The sequence below is a fragment of the Pecten maximus genome, unplaced genomic scaffold (genome assembly GCF_902652985.1).
Source record: "Pecten maximus unplaced genomic scaffold, xPecMax1.1, whole genome shotgun sequence".
In the NCBI taxonomy this organism is placed as follows: domain Eukaryota; kingdom Metazoa; phylum Mollusca; class Bivalvia; order Pectinida; family Pectinidae; genus Pecten; species Pecten maximus.
Window position 1 is genome coordinate 15,921 of NW_022982687.1, and position 16,493 is coordinate 32,413.

Genomic DNA, 16,493 nt, shown 5'->3' on the forward strand with positions numbered 1-16,493 from the left:
AAGTCGTTTGAAGATTATAGCCTATTTGACCCATGTGACCTTGAATGAAGGTCAAGGTCAATTATTTGAACAAACTTTGTAGCCCTTCACCCCAGCATGCTACAGGCCCAATATGAATTTCCTGGGCCTCTTGGTTATTGAGAAGAAGTTGTTTAAATGAAAAAGTTGACGCCGGACGACGGACGCCGCACCATGGCATAAGCTCACTTGCCCTTCGGGCAGGTGAGCTAAAAACAGGATATTTAATAACTGACATGTGTTTTTACTGTGTTTATTAGTTGTACATATGGAGCGTTGCTTCTGTAGTATAAGGGGAGATAAATCCTACAGTATTATTACCATTGGGTAAATGTACAAAGAAATGGTTAACAAAATGGTAAGGTCTGATCAAATAAGCATTGCTATCAACATTGATTGTTTACAGCACTGTAGTTTCATGCCTGGATGAAGAAATATTAAAACAAGGGCCCAATGGACCCGAATCGCTCACCTGTAATGCAGTGATCTGTTCATATATGGATCCTGCAGTTATTTGAAAGCATGCTACAGGACCAATATAATGTCTCTCGGCACTTTGGCTATTCAGAAGTCATTTAAAGATTTAAGCATACTTGACGTGACTTGACCTTGAATGTGAGTCAGGGTCATTCATTTGAACAAACTTGGTAGCCCTTCACCAAAGCATGCTACAGACCCAATACCAAGCCCCTGGGCCTCTTGGTTATTGAGAAGAAGTCAATTGAAGATTATAACCTATTTTACCAATGTGACCTTGAATGAAGGTCAATGTCATTCATTTGAATAAACTGAAGAGCTCTTCACCCCAGTATGCTACAGGCCAAATATTAGGTCTCTGGGACTCTTGGTTTGTGAGAAGGAGTCGTTTAAAGATTGGAGTCTTTTTGACTCCTGTGACCTTGAATGAAGGTCAAGGTCATTCATTTGAATAAACATGGTAGCCCTTCACCTCAGCATGCTACAGACCCAATATCAACTCCCTGGGACTCTTGGTTTGTGAGAAGAAGTCGTTTAAAGATTGGAGTCTTTTTGACTCCTGTGACCTTGAATGAGGGTCAAGGTCATTCATTTGAACAAACTTGGGAGCACTTCATCCCAGCATGCTACAGGCCAAACATTAGGTCTCTGGGACTCTTGGTTATGGAGAAAAAGTTGTTTAAAAATTTTAGCCTTTTTGACTCCTGTGACCTAGAATGAAGGTCAAGGTGAACCATTTGGAAAAACTTGGTAGCCGTTCACCCCAGCATGCTACAGACCCAATATCAAGCCCCTGGAACTCTTGGTTATTGAGCAGAAGTCCTTTAAAGATTTGAGCCTTTTTTACTCCTGTGACCTTGAATGAAGGTCAAGGTCATTCATTTGAACAAACTTGGTAGCCCTTCACCCCAGCATGCTACATGCCCAATATCAAGTCCCTGGCCTCTTGGTTATTGAGAAGAAGTCAATTGAAGAATATAGCCTATTTCACCCATGTGACCTTGAATGAAGGTCAAGGTCATTTATTTGAACGAACTTTGTAGCCCCTCACCCCAGCATGCTACAGGCCCAATATCAAGTCCCTGGGCCTCTTGGTTATTAGGAAGAAGTCATTTGAAGAATATAGCCTATTTGACCAATGTGACCTTAAGTGAAGGTCAAGGCAATTCATTTGAACAAAATTGGTAGCCCTTCACCCAAGCATGCTACAGACCCAATACCAAGCCCCTGGGCCTCTTGGTTATTGAGAAGAAGTCGTTTGAAGATTATAGCCTATTTTACCCATGTGACCTTGAATGTAGGTCACGGTCATTTATTTTAACAAACTTAGTAGCCCTTCATCCCAGCATGATACAGACCCAATATCAAGTCCCTTGGCCTCTTGGTTATTGAGAAGAAGTCGTTTGAAGATTATAGCCTATTTGACCCATGTGACCTTGAATGAAGGTCAAGGTCAATTATTTGAACAAACTTTGTAGCCCTTCACCCCAGCATGCTACAGGCCCAATATGAATTTCCTGGGCCTCTTGGTTATTGAGAAGAAGTTGTTTAAATGAAAAAGTTGACGCCGGACGACGGACGCCGCACCATGGCATAAGCTCACTTGCCCTTCGGGCAGGTGAGCTAAAAACAGGATATTTAATAACTGACATGTGTTTTTACTGTGTTTATTAGTTGTACATATGGAGTGTTGCTTCTGTAGTATAAGGGGAGATAAATCCTACAGTATTATTACCATTGGGTAAATGTACAAAGAAATGGTTAACAAAATGGTAAGGTCTGATCAAATAAGCATTGCTATCAACATTGATTGTTTACAGCACTGTAGTTTCATGCCTGGATGAAGAAATATTAAAACAAGGGCCCAATGGACCCGAATCGCTCACCTGTAATGCAGTGATCTGTTCATATATGGATCCTGCAGTTATTTGAAAGCATGCTACAGGACCAATATAATGTCTCTCGGCACTTTGGCTATTCAGAAGTCATTTAAAGATTTAAGCATACTTGACGTGACGTGACCTTGAATGTGAGTCAGGGTCATTCATTTGAACAAACTTGGTAGCCCTTCACCAAAGCATGCTACAGACCCAATACCAAGCCCCTGGGCCTCTTGGTTATTGAGAAGAAGTCAATTGAATATTATAACCTATTTGACCAATGTGACCTTGAATGAAGGTCAATGTCATTCATTTGAATAAACTGAAGAGCTCTTCACCCCAGTATGCTACAGGCCAAATATTAGGTCTCTGGGACTCTTGGTTATTGAGAAGAAGTCGTTTACAGATTTTAGCCTGTTTGACTCCTGTGACATTGAATGAAGGTCAAGGTCATTTATTTGAACAAACTTGGTAGCCCTTCACTCCAGCATGCTACAGACCCAATATCAACTCCCTGGGACTCTTGGTTTGTGAGAAGGAGTCGTTTAAAGATTGGAGTCTTTTTGACTCCTGTGACCTTGAATGAAGGTCAAGGTCATTCATTTGAATAAACATGGTAGCCCTTCACCTCAGCATGCTACAGACCCAATATCAACTCCCTGGGACTCTTGGTTTGTGAGAAGAAGTCGTTTAAAGATTGGAGTCTTTTTGACTCCTGTGACCTTGAATGAGGGTCAAGGTCATTCATTTGAACAAACTTGGGAGCACTTCATCCCAGCATGCTACAGGCCAAACATTAGGTCTCTGGGACTCTTGGTTATTGAGAAAAAGTTGTTTAAAGATTTTAGCCTTTTTGACTCCTGTGACCTAGAATGAAGGTCAAGGTGAACCATTTGGAAAAACTTGGTAGCCGTTCACCCCAGCATGCTACAGACCCAATATCAAGCCCCTGGAACTCTTGGTTATTGAGCAGAAGTCCTTTAAAGATTTGAGATTTTTTACTCCTGTGACCTTGAATGAAGGTCAAGGTCATTCATTTGAACAAACTTGGTAGCCCTTCACCCCAGCATGCTACATGCCCAAGATCAAGTCCCTGGCCTCTTGGTTATTGAGAAGAAGTCAATTGAAGAATATAGCCTATTTCACCCATGTGACCTTGAATGAAGGTCAAGGTCATTTATTTGAACAAACTTTGTAGCCCCTCACCCCAGCATGCTACAGGCCTAATATCAAGTCCTCGGGCTTCTTGGTTATTGAATAGAAGTTGTTTGAAGAATATAGCCTATTTGACCCATGTGACCTTGAATGAAGGTCAAGGTCATTCATTTGAACAAACTTTGTAGCACTTCACGCCAGCATGCTACAGGCCCAATATCAAGTCCCTGGGCCTCTTGGTTATTAAGAAGAAGTCATTTGAAGAATATAGCCTATTTGACCAATGTGACCTTAAGTGAAGGTCAAGGCAATTCATTTGAACAAACTTGGTAGCCCTTCACCCAAGCATGCTACAGACCCAATACCAAGCCCCTGGGCCTCTTGGTTATTGAGAAGAAGTCGTTTGAAGATTATAGCCTATTTTACCCATGTGACCTTGAATGTAGGTCACGGTCATTTATTTTAACAAACTTAGTAGCCCTTCATCCCAGCATGATACAGACCCAATATCAAGTCCCTTGGCCTCTTGGTTATTGAGAAGAAGTCGTTTGAAGATTATAGCCTATTTGACCCATGTGACCTTGAATGAAGGTCAAGGTCAATTATTTGAACAAACTTTGTAGCCCTTCACCCCAGCATGCTACAGGCCCAATATGAATTTCCTGGGCCTCTTGGTTATTGAGAAGAAGTTGTTTAAATGAAAAAGTTGACGCCGGACGACGGACGCCGCACCATGGCATAAGCTCACTTGCCCTTCGGGCAGGTGAGCTAAAAACAGGATATTTAATAACTGACATGTGTTTTTACTGTGTTTATTAGTTGTACATATGGAGCGTTGCTTCTGTAGTATAAGGGGAGATAAATCCTACAGTATTATTACCATTGGGTAAATGTACAAAGAAATGGTTAACAAAATGGTAAGGTCTGATCAAATAAGCATTGCTATCAACATTGATTGTTTACAGCACTGTAGTTTCATGCCTGGATGAAGAAATATTAAAACAAGGGCCCAATGGACCCGAATCGCTCACCTGTAATGCAGTGATCTGTTCATATATGGATCCTGCAGTTATTTGAAAGCATGCTACAGGACCAATATAATGTCTCTCGGCACTTTGGCTATTCAGAAGTCATTTAAAGATTTAAGCATACTTGACGTGACGTGACCTTGAATGTGAGTCAGGGTCATTCATTTGAACAAACTTGGTAGCCCTTCACCAAAGCATGCTACAGACCCAATACCAAGCCCCTGGGCCTCTTGGTTATTGAGAAGAAGTCAATTGAAGATTATAACCTATTTGACCAATGTGACCTTGAATGAAGGTCAATGTCATTCATTTGAATAAACTGAAGAGCTCTTCACCCCAGTATGCTACAGGCCAAATATTAGGTCTCTGGGACTCTTGGTTATTGAGAAGAAGTCGTTTACAGATTTTAGCCTGTTTGACTCCTGTGACCTTGAATGAAGGTCAAGGTCATTTATTTGAACAAACTTGGTAGCCCTTCACTCCAGCATGCTACAGACCCAATATCAACTCCCTGGGACTCTTGGTTTGTGAGAAGGAGTCGTTTAAAGATTGGAGTCTTTTTGACTCCTGTGACCTTGAATGAAGGTCAAGGTCATTCATTTGAATAAACATGGTAGCCCTTCACCTCAGCATGCTACAGACCCAATATCAACTCCCTGGGACTCTTGGTTTGTGAGAAGAAGTCGTTTAAAGATTGGAGTCTTTTTGACTCCTGTGACCTTGAATGAGGGTCAAGGTCATTCATTTGAACAAACTTGGGAGCACTTCATCCCAGCATGCTACAGGCCAAACATTAGGTCTCTGGGACTCTTGGTTATTGAGAAAAAGTTGTTTAAAGATTTTAGCCTTTTTGACTCCTGTGACCTAGAATGAAGGTCAAGGTGAACCATTTGGAAAAACTTGGTAGCCCTTCACCCAAGCATGCTACAGACCCAATATCAAGCCCCTGGAACTCTTGGTTATTGAGCAGAAGTCCTTTAAAGATTTGAGCCTTTTTTACTCCTGTGACCTTGAATGAAGGTCAAGGTCATTCATTTGAACAAACTTGGTAGCCCTTAACCCCAGCATGCAACAGACCAAATATCAACTCCCTAAGGCTCTTGATTATTGAGATTAAGTCGTTTAAAGATTTGAGCCTTTTTGACCCCTGTGACCTTGAATGAAGGTCAACTTTATTCATTTGAACAAACTTGGTAGCCCTGTACCCCAGCATGCTACAGGCTCAATATTACGTCTCTGGGCCTTTTGGTTATTGAGAAGAAGATACTTGAATGGAAAAGTTGACGCCGGACGGCCGGACGACGCGCCACGGCATAAGCTCACTTGCCCTTCGGGCAGGTGAGCTAAAAAGGAGAGTGCAGCTCCCATACATCACATAAAACTGAAATATAAAAATAAATTTGGGAAACAGCGAAGCGAATAAAATAGTCTCATATTTTTATACATGGAAAACTATCCAAGATTACTATTTGTTTGGATAAACGACCTTGAGTAAAATTGAAACAAAACTTTGAAAGTATGAAAACTTCTTTTTGAAACAAAGATTCAATAAAAGTTCATGCAAATGACATGTACATTTTATGTAGCATTCTTTAAGAATGCTACATAAAATGTACATGTAATTTGCATGAACTTTATTTGCCTATGCAGACATAGAAAAGTGCTAATTATGAAATACTTTTCTGTCATCCAGCTTATTAATTAAGCCTCAGGGACATGTTTATAGGCCTTATCTATTGTGGTAAAATCAGCCAGCGTTAGGCCCTCGAGTCTAACGTTCAGACTTTTGGCTCAATGATTAGAACGCTCACCTACCAAGCGGGAGGTATCATGTTTGATTTGCGGTCCGGTGACGATACTAACATATTTTCGAGGAAAGCCGGAGTACCCGAAGAAAAACCACCGACCAACGGTCAGTACCAGCCAACTGCCTCACTTGGGCTTCGAACTCATAACCCAGCTGGGACACCTTACCATGCCACCGCGGCCCTACATACATGTAACGTTACAAGGCAGCAGCAATATACATCTATATAATATACCGGTACATATTTATCCTGTAACTGACATCCACATTGTTGAAATACACCCAATACATATAGATCGCTTGTCAGACGTTTTACTATCCACTGACCCCCGTTGTTATGTCTCACAAACTTGTGTAACGTTATGAATAGTGCTGTAACGATACATCGATACGTTTTGATATATGTTCGTTTTGTGCCGCGATACGATACATCGATACAGTCATCCCTGTATCGTAATATCGCCGGCATGGGTGCGGGTCCATGTAACACATTTGATACACCGAATCGAGCGCGCCGAAGCGCACCGTCAGTAAAACGTTTGTAACCGGATTGTATGAAGTCGCCAATGCAGAGCGCCTTGATGATTGCGAATAGTTACAACAAATAGTAATTAGGAGTTATAGAATATGATGTCATAGTCTACAACAAACAGTAATTAGGAGTTACACCAGATGATGTCATAGTCTACAACAAATAGTAATTAGGAGTTACAACAGATGATGTCATAGTTACAACAAATAGTAATTAGGAATTACGTCACATGATGTCGTAGTCTACAACATATAGTAATTAGGAGTTACATCACATGATGTCATAGTTACAACAAATAGTAATTAGGAGTTACAACATGATGTCATAGTCTACAACAAATAGTAATTAGGAGTTACATCACATGATGTCATAATCTACAACAAATAGTAATTAGGAGTTACATCACATGATGTCATAGTTACAACAAATAGTAATTAGGAGTTACAACAGATGATGTCATAGTCTACAACAAACAGTAATTAGGAGTTACATCACATTATGTCATGGCCTACAACAAATAGTAATTAGGAGTTACACCATATGATGTCATAACCTACAACAAATAGTAATTAGGAGTTACATCACATGATGTCATGGCCTTCAACAAATAGTAATTAGGAGTTACACCATATGATGTCATAGCCTACAACAAATAGTAATTAAGAGTTACAACACATGATGTCATAGCCTAAAACAAATAGTAATTAGGGGTTACAACACATGATGTCATAGTTACAACAAAAAGTAATTAGGAGTTACATCACATGATGTCATAGTTACAACAAATAGTAATTAAGAGTTACAACACATGATGTCATAGCCTGAAACAAATAGTAATAAGGGGTTACAACACATGATGTCATAGTCTACAACAAATAGTAATTAGGAGTTACAACACATGATGTCATAGTTACAACAAATAGTAATTAGGAGTTACAAAATATGATGTCATAGTTACCACAAATAGTAATTAGGAGTTACATCACATGATGTCATAGTCTACAACAAATAGTAATTAGGAGTTACATCACATTATGTCATGGCCTACAACAAATAGTAATTAGGAGTTACACCATATGATGTCATAACCTACAACAAATAGTAATTAGGAGTTACATCACATGATGTCATGGCCTTCAACAAATAGTCATTAGGAGTTACACCATATGATGTCATAGCCTACAACAAATAGTAATTAAGAGTTACAACACATGATGTCATAGCCTAAAACAAATAGTAATTAGGGGTTACAACACATGATGTCATAGTTACAACAAAAAGTAATTAGGAGTTACATCACATGATGTCATAGTCTACAACAAATAGTAATTAGGAGTTACAACATATGACGTCATAGTTACAACAAACAGTAATTAGGAGTTACAACACATGATGTCATAGCCTAAAACAAATAGTAATTAGGAGTTACATCACATGACGTCATAGTTACAACAAATAGTAATTAGTAGTTATAACAGATGATGTCATAGTTACAACAAACAGTAACTAGAAGTTACAACACATGATGTCATAGTTACAACAAATAGTAATTATGAGTTACAACATTTGATGTCATAGTCTACAACAAATAGTAATTAGGAGTTACCATCATAAATACAACATATATTGTTGTTGTTTTACTAACTCTTCTACATATAGGTATATACTGTATGGAGCTGATGTTATCAGTAACTTCACACCTATTCTTAGAAATGGATGTTTCCTTTTCGTTAAGAACAATTCTATTGAAGTAATGATATTATATAAAGCCCCTGAAATCTCAAAATCAATGATTATTGCCTTTGCTGATTCTTATTGTCTTTTTAATTATTTTTTTTTTTACAATTTTAAATAATTATTATAGCCAAGAATTCTCTCACTTTATCACTTTTAAATTAAAATTCATTTACAGAAGAAACATTAATTTCTTAAATCTTTGAAGAACAACAATTGGCATGCTTTTATTTCCTGTTTATTTGAACTTCTTTAAATCTGCTGTAGCTGCAGGTACTTTTGAATTCAACCAAACTAGTACACCATTTCGAGATTACAATGTACAACCTATCTCCTTTTAGAGACTTAATTACTCTTATCTACAGTCAGTTCCTCGATCACTGATACCGTAATTAGCACCGAGTAAAGTGTATAATTACTTTTGTAACTAGATAGCAGTCGATTTGATAATACGCTCTAACTTTTGGCGATGATATATAGTTATATACATATTTTACTTAAAGAGTGACTGGATATTTCAATTCATGTACCAATATTTGATTCTCTGGAGGGAAAAAAAAGTTGCTCCTTAAACATAATGTTTTTTTTAATTATTGTAATGCATGTGCAGTTCTCTTGTAAATGTAATTAGAATTAGATACAATTTTTGTGAAGCAAATTTTATATTAGGTTATTTTTATGAAGCAAATTTTATATACCGTAGTTTATAGGGGGGGGGGGGGGGGCATACACTGGCAATGAAAACATGAAAACGAAATTAATTGGTCGATTAAGTTTAAAATTGCAAGTGTTTATTAGTATATTTAATTTATTCCTTTGGTAGGAATCCCAACCCAGGGGAGATAATCAACCAGCCTGATGGTGAGAATGTCTACAAGGGCGTGGCCATAGACTACAGAGGAAAGGTTTGTAGAAAACTGGAGTGAAATTATATGTCATACATTAGCATTCAAATTTGTCCTGGAGGTCATCTGTATATAACAAAAACCTGTCTTTAAAGGTCACCTCTATATTAAAAAAACCTTTCTATAAAGGTCACATGTATGTAAAAAAAAAACCTATCTATAGAGGTCACATGTTTGTGACAAAACCTGTCTACAAAGACCACCTGTATATAACAAAACCTGTCTATAGAGGTCACATGTGTGTGACAAAACCTGTCTACAAAGACCACATGTATATAACAAACCTGTCTATAGAGGTCACATGTGTGTGACAAAACCTGTCTACAAAGACCACCTGTATATAACAAGACCTGTCTATAAAGGTCACATGTATGTAAAAACAAAGCTATCTATAGAGGTCACATGTTTGTGACAAAACCTGCCTACAAAAACCATCTGTATATAACAAACCTGTCTATAGAGGTCACATGTGTGTGGCAAAACCTGTCTACAAAGACCATCTGTATATAACAAACCTGTCTATAGAGGTCACATGTTTGTGACAAAACCTGCCTACAAAGACCACCTGTATATAACAAACCTGTCTATAGAGGTCACATGTTTGTGACAAAACCTGTCTACAAAGACCACCTGTATATAGCAAAACCTGTCTATAGAGGTCACATGTGTGTGACAAAACCTGTCTACAAAGACCACCTGTATATAACATAAACCTGCCTATAAAGACCACTTCCAATCAGATGTTTAAGTCGTTACAGATTCTAATAATAAAAGAAATAATGAAGATTCATTCAAACAAACAAAATATGATATTTGATTTGAAAGAAATCTTAAATCTTTAAATTCAATTAAGCTCGGACTTATTTTGCAGTACATAAAACCAAGAATTTCTTTGAAAATAATTAAGATGTTCTATAAAACAATGTACTTATCAAAGGATATAGACATTGATATTGTTTTTATTCTGTGATAATTAAGCTCAGGGAGTCAGAACATAAACATTGACTGGGAGAAGGGGTTGGCTTACTTCTGGACAAAGAAATATTAATGTCATTTACTAGCCCGTGAATTCCACTGCGATAGATATATATATATAGTGTTTGGCTTATCATTAAGCATGGATTACAGTGAAATTCAATATGACAGTAATATATCTATGATAATTATGTACATTCAATGAAAATGTTTGATATCTGTTGTCTGAACTCTTTTATTTGAAGGATGTCAATCCAACTACGTTTCTAGACGTACTTCAAGGAAATGAAGAAAATGTAAAAGGGATCGGCACTGGTAGGGTTATAAAAAGGTGAGAACGTGCTGCTATGTAATCTAATTAAAATCATATCCGACATTGCATTTATTTATCATACATTTATTGTAACATGACCCAGGTAAATTATTTAACTATCTACTGTTCAGCTAGGACTTCTCTTTAGCTTTACCAGTGGAGCAAAGGATTAATAAGTAAAGCAGAAGTCCTGTGTTTGAGACCTAGAGGTCAGGCTTTGCAATAAATCTAATTTATTGTGCTCTCTGTTACGATAATTACATAGAAATCTGAAGAAGCAGTATTGGAAGTGCTGTTACGGTGACCTTGGATGACCTTGGATCAAATGTTTTAATCAACACTAAAATATTTGATTCTTAGATTCAGACACAGGGACTTGGCACAAATATACACTGTAATAATATAATAATTTTTATGTATTATATATTATGAATGGTGGGTGGGAAATCGTACCATGTCTCTGTGGTTTCTGACCACAGGGGCTTGGCACAATTTTCCAAATAATGGTCCATATATATATGTATTATAGCCACAGGGGCTTGGCACGATTTTCCAAATGATGGTCCATATATATATGTATTATAGTGTTATGTATTATAGTGACACTATAATACATATATATATGGACCATCATTTGGAAAATCGTGCCAAGCCCCAGTGTTTCTGACAGTAATCTCTTCTAGGGTTCCTTCAACAAATTACGTAAGGGACTGCGATAGAAAATATGTAGAAAGTGAATTAAAATCCTTTTTGCAATATGTGCAGCTATAAAATGCTCCTGAGAGTTTCAGTTGAATAAAAAAGAAAACAAATTCTACCACATTATTTTCATTAGTACTTAATTGGACAATGGTGATTCTCTAGTGTTCAGATTAAGATGATATTCTTAATAAAGTTTTATGATACCTACATTTGCTTGTTTTAGAACATCGTCGTGAGATACGTTTACCATGTAGGAATTATATGATAGCTGCTTTAATGATAGATATACGTATAAAGTTTATCTGTTTACCCCTGGGGTTAGAACTTGTGGTCAATACCTTCAGGTCAGCCTCGGTGCTAACTCAAACCTATACCCCTCTGGTTATTATCAATCTGTATACCTTATAGTGATGGAGTACTTGTTTTTCCAACTCTTAACCTCAGATTTTCTCAATAAAAATGAAATGTCATTGGAAGTTCAAAAATGATTAAAAGTGAATCTCTGAACATTGTAGTTAGTAATTATAAGTTAGTAAACTTACCAACAACAATTTTTTTGGAAGTGCAGAAGAAAGGAACAAGATATTAACATAGATATAGTACTTAGTATTTCGGCAATAAGCCCATGTCTAGAGATAAGTCCAGCCAAATTTATGTAAAATACCCACAGATGTTCAATAATTAATCAACAAATTTGTACTCTAAACATGGTTATTTTCGCTGGTGGTTAATTTCACGATTTTGATGTGTAAACTATACGTGTTGGGGTAATTTTCGTAATCGATACATCTTCGTTTGTAGTTAGAGATTATGCAAATTGATATAAATATGAAACGAGTGGGGGAAATTTTCGCGATTAAAAGAACTCCCTGTAATTAGCGTAAATTTCCCCTCGCGTAAATTTTCAGTATTTTATCTTCCCTTTTAGACAGATGTTACATGTACGTGTTTGGGCGCTGGGTTTATCACATGTTAAATGCTCTGACACATGAGGTACACACTTTACTCGCACGTATATGATTAACCCACACAAATGTCATACACACATGCATTGTACATAATGACAAAACCTGTTTCGTCTATTAGCACTGTACACTAATTACCGAGAATATTTTAATTTGTTTTACAGTCAGTCTAATGATAATTTATTTGTCAACTTTGTGGATCATGGAGCTCCTGGCCTCATCGCCTTCCCAACAAAGTTTGTAAGTATTTTCAAATCGTCGTTACATGTTTGTCAAAATTTGATGGGAGTATTATGGTATGTCCAGTCTCAATCTGACCAGTGTACTTTTATTTGTCAGAAATCGTCTCTGTCAGTTTTCAACTAATAGCACTGTAATATGCATATGGTTGTAAGACTTTGTAATCTTGATGTACATGTAGTTCCTGTTCTTTAGCGACATTTTGATTTAACAATTTTAATGTCTTCAGCATTTTTTGGGATTGGGGGGTGGGGGTGGGGGTTGGGGGCATATAATGATTAAGTGCTGCCAGTGTGCATTCCACTTTATTTTTACAAAGTAGAGGGAGTTCTTATAAGGCAAGGGTTAAAATCAATGTTACTATTGCAGAATATCTTAACCAAATATGTCACGATTAGCCAATTATATAATGAATTAGCATCCTTCCTTATTACTGATTAAGATGGCGGTGAATGAAAACTTGAGTATAATTCATAAGATACATTGGGGACATATAGCTTTATCCAAAAGACTTTCAAAGTACTCGTCCATTTTTTTTCATTTTTGAATCAATTAAAACTGAATACAATTTACAATGCTTGATCAAGATTTGATGTAAATGATTTGTCTATCAAACTTCAGCATTAACTTTATAATAAACTAGATTCCTAGAAACTAGGCGTGCCTTACTGTTCATTTAGTACTCTACTATTTTGAGGGACCGCGGTGGCCGAGTGGTTAAGGTGTCCCGACACTTTATCACTAGCCCTCCACCTCTGGGTTGCAAGTTCGAAACCTACGTGTGGCAGTTGCCAGGTACCGACCGTAGGCTAGTGGTTTTTTTCTGGGTACTCCGGCTTTCCTGCACCTTCAAACCTGGCACGTCCTTAAATAACCCTGGCTGTTAATAGGACGTTAAACAAAAAACAAACCAAACTCTACTATTTGGCCTCATTTCAGCTTCATGCTGTGGATTTGAATATCGCCCTGGACCATATGCATGATAACAACCAGTATCATCAGGTAAGTTTTGTTTTGTAGCATTGGCATCCATTAGGGAAAACAGGTTAAAGAACTAAAAAATAAACAATAATTCTGAATTGTAAGTTTTTTCTATTTTTTTTTTTTTTTTTTTTTCATTTCTTTTCTTTTTTTTTTTTTTTTTTTTCATTGAGTGGGTAGGAGGTTTGGAGTGAGTGTTGCCTATTCGAAATAGGACCATATTGTTTGGTCAAGTAGGCTATTAAATTGTAAATGTTACCAGGACCAATCTACATGTGTTTAAAAGGGAGGACGAGACGTATTGGAATGCAAGCAATCCAGGAATTTATCACTATTTCTGTGTTTTTGACAGTTGCTGTTTTATCTGGAGACGTGCGAGTCCGGATCAATGTTCAGTTCCCTGCTACGAAAAGACTACAACAGTGAGTACTTAAACAATAGAGATATAGTATACATATATAAAATAGCACAAAATCAATATGATGTCACTGTTTATTATCCCCCGCAATGGGCTCTGTCCGTCCGGCTGTGCATCTGTCCGTGTGTCCGTCCAAAATTATTTTCCGGGCTATAACTCCATAATCGTTCAACGCAGCTTACCTTGAAACTTTCTGTATATATCCGACTAGTGCCCTAGTTGTGCCTTTTGCTATTGCGGACCTTCCATTTTCGGTATTTTTTGTGTCACCATGGAAACTTAGTCAAAAATACCAAATTACTGTTTCCTTTTGTTTCTGGGCTATAACTCCATAACCGTTCAACGCAGCTCCTTGAAACTTTCTGTATATATCAGACTAGTGCCCTAGTTGTGCCTTTTGCTATTGCGGACCTTCCATTTTCGGTATTTTTTCTGTCACCATGGAAACTTCGTCAAAAATACCAAATTACTGTTTCCTTTTGTTTCCGGGCTATAACTCCATAACCGTTCAACGCAGCTCCTTGAAACTTTCTGTATATATCAGACTAATGCCCTAGTTGTGCCTTTTGCTATTACGGACCTTCCAATTTCGTTATTTTTTCTGTCACCATGGAGACTTAATCAAAATACAAAATTACTTTTTCCTTAATAACTCTTACTTTGTGCTTGATATATACATGTATTTCGGTTTTCATACCAACTGCAGGGCGCGGGGGATAAAGCCAAGCTTTGCGGCTCCTTGTTCTCTTTTCATAATGGGGCAGAAAAAAGAAACAACAGCCCTGGGGAGTAAAACTTATAATTTGATTATAAACTTATTCACATCTTTTGGAATTCTTACATGCTTTTTGTGTCCCGACACTTTAACACTAGCCCTCCACCACTGGGTTGCGAGTTCGAAACCTACATGGGGCAGTTGTCAGGTACTGACCGTAGGCCGGTGGTTTTTCTCCGGGTACTCCGGCTTTCCTCAACCTCCAAAACCTGGCACGTCATAAAATGACCCTGGCTGTTAATAGGACGTTAAACAAAAACAAACCAAACCAAACATGCTTTTTAAAATTTTGCAAGGTTTTGAAACTTTTCATTTGTATTATTAAATATGACATGTTCTTGTGTCTCCCTGAGAATGACATTAAATTCCATCAATTTTTTTTAACGAAGTAATGCCCCTTGATGTGTTACACTAAGTGAAACAGTCCTCGTAGTAATGGTTTATCTTCTTTGAGACTGCTCATATTTGGGAGTATTGTAGGCATTTTCTGACAAACTTCTGCGGTCATGGGGTCAAAGGTCACAGCTACTTTACTCACTGAGTGTTCCTGACCTTTCAGTGCTATAAGCCACTAACGGACCTTGTTCATTAATGCCTTTAATTTAAGACATCAAGTGTTTCTAGAATGGTTACAGCTGTAATATAAATATGGAAACATGATGGCGACTTTTTAATTATTTGGCAGAATTAAGATATTATCCGATTAAGCAGAAAATTAGCATGTAAGGGTTTTGAGGGATGGCAAATACAATAGTTCTATTTTCCAAAACAAAATTTCATTATTCAGACAGCTCAATATTTCACTGAATTTCCAGGGTGTTCATTAAATAGAAAATAGGAAAGTATTGACATTTTCTTTTTAATGACAGTTTTGGCCATGACAGCAGCCAATTCAACACAGTCATCATATGCCTGCTATTTTGATAAGAAGCTGGGGACATTTTTAGGAGATTTATTCAGTGTCAATTGGATGCAGAATTCAGACCAGGTGAGTCTTCTGAAATCTCCGTAAAGGATATGGATATTTCAATTTCTTGAATATTGTTTGGAATGATTATTTTCCTGCTGGAAATTACTTTTAAAATTAGGTGGTAAAATTATTTTGTCTTGCAACTAATAATGCCAATGGGTAATGTTATCAAATTTACTGTAACAAAAATGTTTATAAGTATAATTTTCTTGTCAAATTTTAGGAAGAGTGAAATTTTAGAGAATCAGTGTTCTTGTAAAATTTCCATTTAATATTTTGTAATGATTTTGGGAAAAAAACTGAAAAACTGCATAAATTTTCATTGCCATACAAATGAAACCAATGATGAAAGTTATTGAAATGAATTAAAAAAAATATTCTAAAAAGGTGGAACTCTCTAGACATTTTACTTACATGATACTGTGGCTTTCATGATTGAGAAGGGAAGTAACTCTCTTTTTTTAATGAAATATATGTAGACATGTATATATATATAATTTTCTTTAAAGAGATGTATTTTAAGAACAGATGGTCTAGTAATAATACAATTTAGTTTATCAACATTCCTTGTTTTAATACAGATAGCGAAGAATTCATTGTTTAATACAGTACTTAGCG

The 16,493-nt window shown here is 37.0% G+C and overlaps 2 protein-coding genes across 2 annotated transcripts in view; one reads left to right on the top strand and one right to left on the bottom strand.

The window, feature by feature from the left end:
- LOC117320748 (maleylacetoacetate isomerase-like) overlaps nt 1-6,834 on the bottom strand; it is a 22,242-nt gene extending 15,408 nt beyond the window's left edge. Inside the window, exon 1 of the mRNA XM_033875256.1 lies at nt 6,796-6,834. Within this exon, the coding sequence (XP_033731147.1) occupies nt 6,796-6,834 (39 nt within the window). The remainder of the gene's footprint in view (nt 1-6,795) is intronic.
- Nucleotides 6,833-15,893, top strand: LOC117320749 (legumain-like; the record flags this gene model as incomplete). Its single annotated transcript, XM_033875257.1, has 7 exons — nt 6,833-6,891; nt 9,455-9,536; nt 10,757-10,842; nt 12,656-12,731; nt 13,671-13,733; nt 14,065-14,134; nt 15,775-15,893. Coding segments are annotated over exons 1-7 (555 nt in total), but the record flags the coding sequence as incomplete, so codon positions are not given.
- Nucleotides 15,894-16,493: the final 600 nt, after the last annotated feature.